Source organism: Adelges cooleyi, unplaced genomic scaffold, assembly GCF_023614345.1.
Source record: "Adelges cooleyi isolate 19-005CV unplaced genomic scaffold, UGA_ACOO_1.1 ACOO_flye_CR_arks_rails_tigmint_CR_PRNA_330, whole genome shotgun sequence".
Taxonomy (NCBI): Eukaryota; Metazoa; Arthropoda; class Insecta; order Hemiptera; family Adelgidae; genus Adelges; species Adelges cooleyi.
Window position 1 is genome coordinate 17,725 of NW_026096003.1, and position 12,073 is coordinate 29,797.

The window sequence follows — 12,073 nt, forward strand, 5'->3', positions numbered from 1 at the left end:
ACGGTGGTTTATGTGAGTTTTTAGATGATAAGCGAGCAGTAATTTCATTTACGTAGATCCACAAGTTGTACAACAAAGCATATTTCATAATGTTCATATACATACGGTGACATTCAACTACTTCATTGATCTGTGCCTCAAAAGATTCGAGGTCATGATTTCTGTCGCAGGTACGATTCATTAAATCATATGTACGGTCTATTTCCACTTCATCAACTTCTGCAATGTTTTTCAATAGTTCTTTTAAAACACTTAGATCATTAAATGCATTCCGTAACAATAAATGACCAAGTTTCATATAAGATCTACAATCGTCGATTATCATACTCGTAGTTATTTTATCGATTCTCTCTTGAATTGTGACCTTGAATTTGTCCACACAGTTTACAATAAACTTTCGCGTTATTCTAGGTACAGCACGAATTTCTACCAGAGATCTAAAATATATAGAATGAACGTTTCGGTATTAACCTTCTTGAATTTAGATTGAGAACACTCTAGCCTACGATTAACAAAATATATTTTATTAAACAAATTTATGATGGTCGTTATAAGACTAGGAACTTATAAACATAGATTAGAACTTCATGTTTTCTTATAACAAAATAAGTATACTAGTTCACTAATTATTGTGTGCAACGCGAGTATGAAATGTTCACAAAAATAAAATGAATCTAGTTTTACAACATTGATTAGTCAAAGCTATTCCACAAAAAGACAATAACAAAATATAATAGCCTATAGGGAAATAGCTGAATGTTTGTAAAATGTTAAAATATGTTAAATAAAGACATTTTAAATAGAAGTCACGTTGTATGTATTAAAATACTAATAAAAAAAAAGATGAAGGGTTTTTTGATCCTTTTATTTTTAAAAAATAAAATAATAAACCCAGATGCCGTTTAACTTCCGAAGTAATACTTAAATTTTACTAATGCTATATACAATTTTATTATTTGCATGGTATATCATAAAATTTGGATCAGAGGCGCCCAACTAAAACATAATAGGAAGGGCGAAAAAATATTATGGACACCCACTTCGAGGTAAAAAAATAATCGTCGAGTCTATTTTCAGGACCCACCGGCCACCCACCCTCCCACCGCCACTCTATAACAGAAAGGCAGTCACCCCTCCCCACCCTGAAGAGCAGGTTTGGCAGCACTAACCTAGATTATTTTTATTGAAGTTCGAAATGTAACTAAAACTCGGTTTTACCGGATTAAAGAAAAGCCTAAGTTATTTCCTATTAGTTGTTCATAGTCTCGAACTGAGCTTCTAGGCCTCATAAAAGACAAATAAGAAAAATCAACTAATTAGAACATATATGAAAATATGGTATTTAAGCCATTAAAATATACTGATATTATAATATTATAATATACAGAATACCCTGTATCGATTTTAGCGTCGAAAAATATGTTTTTGTGCATTTGTTATTCGAACAATCGATAGGTGTTGTTTTATACAGTAAAAAAACAACTCAGCAACACCGATAAAAGCCTAAGTTTTTTAGCACTAGTTCAAATAGTAATTTACGGTTTGTGCGAAGAAACCAATGTACAACAACATGTTTTTCTAAGCTCATGTCGCTATTATCGATACAGGGTGTCCCGGCATGATTTAACATGATTGAGAACAATCTAGCCTGAAATGCACAAAATATTTTTTATCAAGCAAATTTATGATGGTCATTGTAAGACAAGGAACAAATTAACTTAAAATAGACTTTAATGTATTTCGATAACAAAATAATTATACTAGTTATTAATTGTATACTATGTACAACGCGAGTATGAAGTGTTCACAAAAACTAAACGCATCTAATTCTACAACATTGATTAGTCAAAGCTGCTCCATACAAAGACAATAACAAAATATAATAGTCGGTATAATAGGGAAATAACTGGATAATAACTCAACAGTTTAGAGGTTTTTAAAAAATAATAAATCCAGTTGCCGTTTAACATCCAAGTAATTCTTAAAAGTTAAAACGATTTTATTATTTTCGCCGTATATCATAAAATCTTGATAAGTGGCGCCAAACTAATATTTAATTGGAGGGGAAAAATAATATTATGGGCAACCACCTCAAGGTTGAGTTCTTAATCATCGTTGAGTCTGTTTTCATGACCCAATGGCCACCCACCCTCCCCGAGAAGAAGGTTCGGCACCACTGATTCGGATTATTTTCATTGAAGTTCAAAATCCAAAAACTGGCTTTTACAGTTTTAAAGAAAAGCCAATTTATTTTCCTATCAACTGTTCATTGTCTTAAATTGAGCTTCTAGGCCTACAAGAGACGAATAAAAGAAACCAACTAATTAGAATCTATATGATAGCATGATATTTGAGTTATTAAAATATACTGACGGGATACCCTGTATCGATAAAATCGTCGAAAAATATGTTTTTGTGCATTTGTTTATTCGTACAACCGATAAGGTATTGTTTAAAGTATTCCAAATGGGCATGCCGTAGATTTTTATACAGTAAAAAAAAAACTTAAAAACTCCTATAAAAAAATATAAAAGTTAGGTCGAATTTCAAGTTCTTGAAAATCCATAATAGTATTCAAAGTCCACAATTTTTCGTATTAAAGTCTAATTTTAGGTTATTTCATTATAAAAATGTATTACGATATGTAATATAGTATGTAAGATAATATCCTCGAATTGAATTTCAAATTGAATCAGTCATTTCAAAAACAACATAAGTCACTGATTTTTCAAAAATGACTTTATGTCAAATTTGATAATTTTTCATATTTGTGACATTTGTCAGAAATATTTTATTTTATTTTAAAAAATTATACTAGTTTGTGTAATAATTTAATTACATTTCTATGTTTATTTATTTTATTTTATTTCTTCAATATACACATTTATTAGCGTTAAAGGCACTTTTGGGGTTATTTCATTATAAAAAGACTTCGGTCCATATACCTTGATTTCTTGCTTACTTTCTATTTCTATTACCCCTCTTCTTTGTAACTTTATTTGCTCTTTGTTTTTTCACCGCAGTGTGTCCTGTCAGGATTTAACAACACCTTCTTGAATTTAGATTGAGAACACTCTAGCCTATGAAGCACAAAATATATGTTATTAAACAAATTTATGATGGTCATTGTAAGACTAGGAACAAATAAACTTAGATTAGAACTTAACGATTTCTTATAACAAAATAAGTATACTAGTTCACTAATTATTGTATACAACGCGAGTTTGAAGTGTTCACAAACATAAAATTAATCTAATTTTACAACATTGATTAGTCAAAGCTATTCCACAAAAAGACAATATCGAAATATAATAGCCTATAGGGAAATAACTGAATGTTTATAAAATGTGAAAATATGTTAAATTTGAACATAAAAAATAGAAATCAACGCGAAAAAAAAATGAGAGATTTTTTGGTCGTTTGATGTTTTTTTAAATAAAATAAAACATCCAATTGCCATTTAACTTTTAAAGTAATTCTTAAAAATCAAATCTATTTTCTTATTTTGACGATAAATCATAAAATTCGGATCAGTGGCACAAAACTAAAATTTGTTAGGAGGGGTAAAAAATATTATAGACACCAACCTCGAGATTAGGTTAGGTAAAAAAGAGTCATCGAGTCTATTTTCATGTTTTTGCGCATTTGTTTATTCGTACAACCGATTACAACCTAACCGATATGGTGTTCTTTAAAGTATTCCAAATGTAGGCATACCGCAGATTTTTTCACAGTAAAAAAACAACTCAACAACACCAGAAAATCAGGTCAAATTTCAACAGTAGCCTTCAAAATTCACATTAAACTCTAAAAATGTGCATTAATTATTTAAAAAAAAAAGCACTTGTTGGTTATCGACATTTGGGTTTGAGGGCATGTGAGGCAAGCCTAAACGCTGTTCTTTAAAAATGTCGATTTGAATCGGCTAAGTTATAGCAAATCAAAGTTGTCGGTTAAAAACCGGTCAACTTGGTTTTCAGGTTTTCCCGGTTTTAAGAATGAAGGAGTTGACTTTTCCTATTTGTGTAAAAGTTCACTGTTAAGTGTAATTATTGCATTCTTAACAATGAACAAATGCATACAAAATAAATAATTAAAACCTGACATTAATATATTATAATGTTTTATAAAAAGAACTGTTAAGAATAAAGTGTCATTCCCAGAAATAAATAAGATGAAATAAATACGATAAATTATTGTTTTCCTATCGTTGATACAAGTTAGCTATAATAATGTAATAATTATTATAGAAATTGTCAATTAATAAACAATTTTAATTATTATACTTAACCGGCAATCTATGACCTGTACAATACTAAACTAATGTATTTTATTCGACTTGTGTGTATTATATCAATATCTATACAAATATTAATGTATATTTTGCTCTTTACTTGGAATAAAAATGAAGTAATATTGTTTGGTTTTTACCTATGAAAAGTAATTATATTTGAGTTAAATATTTCAGATTAAGTCTAAATATCATATTTTATCTTCAGTTAGGTAGGTAAAGTTATACTTTACTGCCGTATAACTAAAGAGAAGATTTTTTTTTTTTGTTAATTGATATTTTATAATCAACTTATAACATGTAGGTTGTATATAACGACATAGGTCCTATTTTTTTTTTTGTATCTGTTAAAATTTTAACTAGTAGAACGAATATTTTTTTAACGTGTACAGAACTCTTTAACCAGAGGCCCAAATTTGGGTTTCCGTTTGTTAATGTATTAGGTTTTATTTTTTACTCTGAATTTAGGCCACATGAAATGCGTCAGTATATTAAAGTAAACGGTAAAGTATGTAAACAACACTCGGTAGTTTTACTTTTGCGTCTTATTTACCTTAAATTCGTATCGATATAAGAGATATGACTAATAATAATACACATTAAAACACTTAATTATGAGCTATCTAAGTCAATCCAATACACCAATGTGGTTGGCCAGCTAGGATATTTTTTTTCATAACTCTTGCTATACATATAATACAATATTTTCTGTCCATGATACACATCTACATTGATTTTTTGATGAAACGATGGTTTATTTACAATGGGTCCAAATAATACATTAAATGTTTGCCTAATGTGGTCATACCATCGAAGGGCTGTCAGCCAAACCAGTCGAATGAAAAGAATTTCTCTCTCTCTCTTGGAATGATCTACACACCCAAATATGAGAATTTTGGGTTTTTTTAAACTTTCGGGTAATATATACAATAGACACGGTTAACTTGATACTACGGTTGTACCCTTAACGGTTTCGCTTAGCTATGGTCGAGTTGGCTTTTTCCAGCCGTTAAAAAAAAATCTAATGACCATTGCAGCTGTTTAATGTTATGTTAATGTATGTATTTATTCGGGCATGTTTGACTAAATGACTTTTGTCAACGACTGAAAACGCATAAAAAAAAAACTGCGTAGATTATAAATTATATTATTGTTATTTCTGTACAGATGTCGTTTAAAACAAACCGACCTATAGTCGGTATCGTGCAAAGGAAATCCAAAACTGCATATTTTTGAAGTTTACAAATAATACAGTAAGATGTACTAAACTGTCTTGCAAACGGTTTCAAACTCAATTCGGTCTAAAACAGAGAGCTCAATTTGCAACATTCCACTTAATTAGGTACCAAGTATAGTATATATAATCATAAGGACAGCAAAACGACAGAACATTTTTGTCATGCTAATAACTGGTTGAGAACAAACGGAATGTAATTAAAAGTAGACGGTCTTGTAATTGCGCCAAAGGCAACACAAGAAATGACGGAAAACTACAATGCTCATTAAAATGTCTCGTTTGTCTTTTTTTACGTTCGCCAACGAAAACGATCTTTGATTAAAATATGCGTTTTTGGCGATTAAAAGTTCGTTCAAGGAACAATCTGCATACTATTCGTGTCTACTATTGACCTAAATGTGTCCAGTTTAAAAATGCAATCAAAAATATTACTCTTCACCCGATATTGTTGATGAAATAATTTAAAAAAAAAGTAATATACCAGCAAATTAACATATCGTTTAAAAATGACATTTACTCGTTAAATATTTAAATCAATTTAATAATCTTTAGACGTTGCTTGAGATCTACAAGTGTTTCCCGGAAGTCCAAACCTATTAAATCTTTTTAATCCCCCTCAACCCCTTGAGACAAAAAGCAGCATCGACAAAACCATCATGACCTATTTAAATTAGAGATAGAAAGCAGTTATTTTCGACTAGTCTTAAGGTAATCACACACGTGGTAACCATTTCAATAACCCCTAACTAAGTTTTTTTTTTTTTTGGAAATCTACTTTCGTTTTTTTAGTGGGTAAACCAATAACGTTTTATTAGTATCGAAACGATTTGCAAACTTGTTTTGGCAATATTGTACAAACGAAAATAACTTATTGAATTACAAAATTGTACTACTTATAATATTTTTTACAATAATAAAAAACGTATAAAAGTTGTCTGCAACATGATATTTTTTTATAAGTATAGTACCTTAAAATTAGTAAACAATTGTTGTAGTTTACTATGGATTATAAGCACCTGTATGCTATATACAATATACCATGTATGCTATGTACCGGTTTATTTATATCCTAGGTGTGAATCATAAAAACACATTTTGTTTTTTTATATAAGCTTATCGCTTAGTTTACAAGTAAAATATTCAGTCGTTTTTTATACGTTATTATTATTTTATTAAAAATATACATCTAGGCCACAGCTGTTCAACAAGTTTCTTAACTGAACTTGTTATTGTCGAAAACAAGTGTATTTTTTTTTTAAGGTATTTGGTTTTGCCGTTTGTCTAGGAGCCTATTCTAATGTTTGAACTATTTTATTATGCTAACTAAAATACAAATATGTGTTGGTAAAAATGTTTTCATACAAAATTTGTATTTACTATAATATTTGTAACAATATGGTACTATTGTGCAAGCAAATCGGAACGTTCATTTAAAACAAGCAACTTGGTCTGCATAAAAAAAATAAAAAAAATAGTAAAACTATAGAAAATGTTCTTATACTGACTAAACAACAAATGATCACTCTTTGAACTTAACGGTATGGTTGGTGGAAATAATGGTCGACTTTGAATTTAATGCAAACATGTGTTATGCTGTACCACATATCTATTGATTCTAAACAACCTTTGTGTAAGTATCAAAGTTTATATTATGACATAAAATCATCAATTTTTCAATACATCTTTATTTTGTCGATTTTCGGTTTTTTTTTTATTATGAGTCATAAATTGTTATAAAAAAAAACATATTTGTAAAACCAGACTGTGCGCTGTACATTACAGTATATCTAACATTTTCAAACTGCCTATGTTTTTAGATTATTTCTCCTCAATAATTAATTTTCTTTTTATTATTAGCAGCTGATAGTGAAAACATATATATGTATGTTAAAAAAATGTGATTGTCGCCGTTCTTTTGCGGAAATGTTCTGTTTGTTGAAATTTTTACAATACAACGAATCGAAAACAGCCATAATATCCTTATGAGGGATTTTAACTTAGATATATGTGTACATATATATCTACGAATTCTATATTTTTCAACGTGAATAAACGTTTAAGTACAATGCTATTCGGTATTAACCTTCATCATACCTATATTGTAAAAGTTCCATTCCCGCAAACTAGCCCAGAAGCGAAAAGATGTTTGCTCGTGTGTGCATGTATAGTTGTGAACAGCGTATAGTTCAATAAGTTCAAAAGTAAATCTTTCGCAGAAACGAACAATGCCTTTTCAATAAGCGAAATATCCTTTTCAAATATCCGACGCACACAATGCCACATCGACGGTTTCTTCAAAACTATCCTAAGGCTATTGGACAGAACGCTCGAGGAATCAATCATTGGGGTTTAACAGCCATTAAAACTTCCTCTGTCGGACGTTTTAATCAAATGAGAAATACTGTGATGTGGAAATTATTAAAAACATTTCTCGGGTTCGGGTCAACAAACCGAGTCGTTTTATTTTTCTGTGCACCCATTGCCAACAGTGTGTCCTCCCACACTTAGAAAAAATGCTTGCACAGATGTATATGGCACAAACTTAAAACTTGAAACTATATAAATCACAAGACGAGTGATGATAGAGCGTCCGCAAAAGCTGTGGAAGCCAGTGTTATGAGAAGGTTTTTGTTAGGGTTTTTTATTTATTTTGTTAACGCACATAATAAAAAGTCAAAAACTACCGTGAAAACAATATTATGGACATTTGTCAAGACAAATGTCACAAATGTCTATCACAGCCACTCGTGTAGAAGAAATTATAATGTCTTATCCCTCGACCATATCCCTTTGGTGGCGGTCTTAATCGGTGAAACGATTAACTAAGACTGAAAACGTGTTTGCTCGTGTTTACTAATCTTTAATTATGCACTACATTTTGTACCAAACACGGGTACCCTTTAAACTCGTGTTTACAGTAGTACTTCAACGTGAACGCTCAACCCCTTTGTTTTGGTCATTAAGCGGTATTAAAGATTTTACTTTAATAGCCATTATTCTATGCCAAATCGTGTCCAACTCCTTTGAAGTTTCTGCATCTCAGGTTTTTATTTGACATTTTTCCAAGTACTTTGTCTACCATCAAACGTTATTCGAACGACAACACAAAGCGTGTAAACATGTGTTTACCCGTCACATACCTGGTGGGTTGTGCACGTCAAAAGCAAATGAATTTCCCTCCGGCTTCTGGGTTGCATATTCTACATATTACGGCCGAGATTATACACTGTAGTACGGATAAAGAGCTTACCTTGGGCGGTACAGCATGATGTATTGGAACCGCAAAAAAAAAAAAATCGTTTACCCGAAAACAACCGGCAAACAAATTTCCCTTCTCCGAATCGTTTTCACTTCCGACACATACCCTCGTCCGCGGTCCCGGAGCAGCTTTTGTGAAACTATAGGCGTTTACAGCACAGGGAAAAGTCGAACACGGATAACCTAACCAACCGTTTGGGAGTTTCTTATTGTGAACCCTATAAGCAAAGACACTGGCGGCAACAACGAGCCAAATAATAAACCATAGCCAATATATTCGTTGATATTCGTTTGAAGCGCAAATGGAAATTGAAAAAAAACGATATGGCGTTTCAGAGCAATAATATAGCTTGCTGTATAAAATACACTTGTAATCATCTTAAAGATTCACTTAGTATGTCAGTGTTCTGCCGGTTTCTTACTATCCACACACACACAGGTTTAATCGTCGCTATTCAATTTTTGCATACTTAATAAACAACAATTTCCAGATAATTCGATGCAAAGCGGCGGAGAAGAAGGTGGCAATGGCTTAGTACGTTACATCGTATTAGAATAATTTGATAACACTCTGTTATTGTATTTCTACACATTTACATAAAACCCCCCCATTGACGGTAATGTTACTTAAAAGAGAGAAGATATACGATACAATTATTTACATTTTCGGGTGTAAAAGTAATTTGTCTTGATCGAGACAATGTAATAATTAGAAATGTAATATGTTTTTCGCGCTAAAAGAAAAATCACAATATTATGTACCCATGCTAAAATAATATAAATATATTTTTTTAAATTTTTTTTTTATTTTACAAAAACAATCTATACAAATATGTATGTACAATAAGTTTTTTTTTAATCTAAATTATAACAGGGCATGTATATCTTGAAAAGGAAGCTACCCATTGGTAACACCTCTATAGTAAGTTGGGTTAGGTTATAAGTTGTCTATTTTATGTTAGTAAGTCTCTACTCCAGTTACGTTTTAGTCTGCGTGGAGGGTCGTCAGGGATATTGGCCGTGTGCATGCGTTTTATTAGGGGGTTTTAGTTTGAATTTAGTTTTGAGTGGAATCGAAAGTAATGTATTTTGGCTAGTTCGTTAACAGTGACTATTTTTAGGCCTTAATGTAAGTTATTGTTTGTTATATACCAAGGAGCATTTGTAATCATTCGCAGTGTAATATTTTGGAACGCCTGTATTGGTCTTATAGTTGACGTTTTAGCTGGTCCCCATATTTGTATTCCATAAGACCATATTGGACGAATTATTGACTTGTATATAAGCAGTTTAGTCTTGAGTGACAGATTAGACTTTAGCAGGGGGCGCAAAAAATGTAGTCTGATATTTGATTTTTTCCTTTTTTCTTTGAGGTGTGGTCCCCAGGTTAGACGTTTGTCAAGAGTTAGACCAAGATATTTTGTTTCATTTTGAGTAGCGATAATTGTATTGTTAAGTATTATAGCGGGATTTATTTCCGGACGGAGGGCGAAGGTGACTTGACTGGACTTGTTTACATTGATTTTGATTTTCCAATTCCTAAACCATTTCTCACAAGCGTTAGTGTGTGATTGGAGATGGTGAGCCGCATCGTTTATATTTTTGTGACGACTTAGAATAGCTGTATCGTCAGCAAAAGTAGCTAGTAATGTGTTACAACTTTGCGGCATATCAGCAGTAAATATGTTATAAAGGTCGGGAGAAAGATCACTACCTTGAGGGACCCCGGCCTCAATTGTGCAGTAAGATGAATAAGCACAACCTTGTCTGACAATGAATGTTCTATCTTGTAAATACGATTTTATAATGAGATATAAGAGCTTGCATGCGGGGTACCGAGCTGCACACCAATTCTTGGAGTCCTTTCGTGAAGGGTATTTCGGCTAACGTGCCCACTTTTATACGGTTCTTGGTGAACCGTACTGCTTTATCACCCATCACCCATGTTCCGTCTGGTTGTAGATGAATGCCGTACGACGGATTGCTTTCGGTAATACGGAATTCTTCTGCTTTTTCTTCTTCTTCTTTCTTCTTCTTCTCCTTTAGACTCATCTCTCCGGGCGCCACGCGCTTGCGTCCGCTGCGCCGACAACTCGGCTGATAATTTTGTCAACGGTTCAACGATCGGCGCCGCGTGGGTTCGCACGTATTCGGTCGTCACAGCCAATCCGCGCCGCAGCTCGTCTAGTTTGCGTTTTATACTTTTCTTAGCACGTATAATTGCTTCCGTCGTAGCCGGCGATTCCATGGTTATATTTTACTGAACGGGTGCGATGCCGTCGCGCCTTTTTATATACACGTCGAAACCCATTCGATAACGTCCGTCGTTTAGATCGAAGTCCTTGACAATTGTTAAAAACGAGTACCGATCGGTGTTCCAACACTGCGAGCACATGGCTTTAAAGTCAGCGAACGTCATATCGGATTGACAGTGTTCCTGGTAAACGTGCCGAACGTTAGTCTCGTCCTGTTTGTACAAAACTATCATCGACGCGTTGTCCCGGATCCCGTACTTCGGCGCTTTGACATACGTTTGCGTCAGGTAAAAGCTATCGATCCCGTTGTGCCGTCCGCGGCAAAAGTATTCGGCGATGTTTCTTTGTTTTTCAAATGCGACATCGTCAAAAACAAACACCGAATTAGTCTGTACTTGTTCGGGTGGAGGCACATGATCCCCATCGGTGTACACGTGCATTTGCGCGCCGTCAACGCCCTCCATCACCTTCTTTAACATTATATATTTTGGCTGATCAGGTGTCTTCGTGTACAGGTACATGTGTTCGAAGCGCAGCCCGTTTTCGTCTGTCAAAAGGTTTACCATCACCGTCGTCTTGCCGACGTTACTGGGCCCCGCGATAATACATCTGATTGAGGAGGGTAGGAGGGGACCGTGACGGCGGTGGTGGCCGTCAGCAGCGGCTGGGTCGTCGTCGAGCCGCAGAACGGTTAATTTGTGTTCTTGCGGTTCGAAAAACATTATAAAGGCGGTGTCGCAGACCAATGCCGTGTCCAAACGTAAACGGTGCGTCGTCGTCGAAGGTTGTCAGCGAACAAGATCGGTCGGGTTATCGTCACTGCGGTTATAAGCTCACTACTGTAATGCCTCGTGTCAACCGACGTAAACGGAAGGGACGGCGGTCTGCACCGAAAACCGGAGGCGGGCTGCACTTCGGCAGTCTCGTAGCTGCCACTCGGGCTGCGATGCGCAAAGCGAAACCGTTAACGGTCGCTGCGGCAGCGCGGAAGGCGTTATCCGCCGTCAACCAGGTACGTCGGAAAGCCAGAGG

The 12,073-nt window shown here is 33.9% G+C and overlaps 1 protein-coding gene across 1 annotated transcript in view; it reads right to left on the bottom strand.

Annotated features, from left to right (window-relative positions):
* Positions 1-2,957: 2,957 nt before the first annotated feature.
* Positions 2,958-12,073, bottom strand: part of LOC126840042 (uncharacterized) — a 64,277-nt gene continuing 55,161 nt past the window's right edge. Inside the window, exon 4 of the mRNA XM_050575535.1 lies at positions 2,958-3,080. Within this exon, the coding sequence (XP_050431492.1) occupies positions 2,996-3,080 (85 nt within the window). The 3' untranslated portion in view covers positions 2,958-2,995. The remainder of the gene's footprint in view (positions 3,081-12,073) is intronic.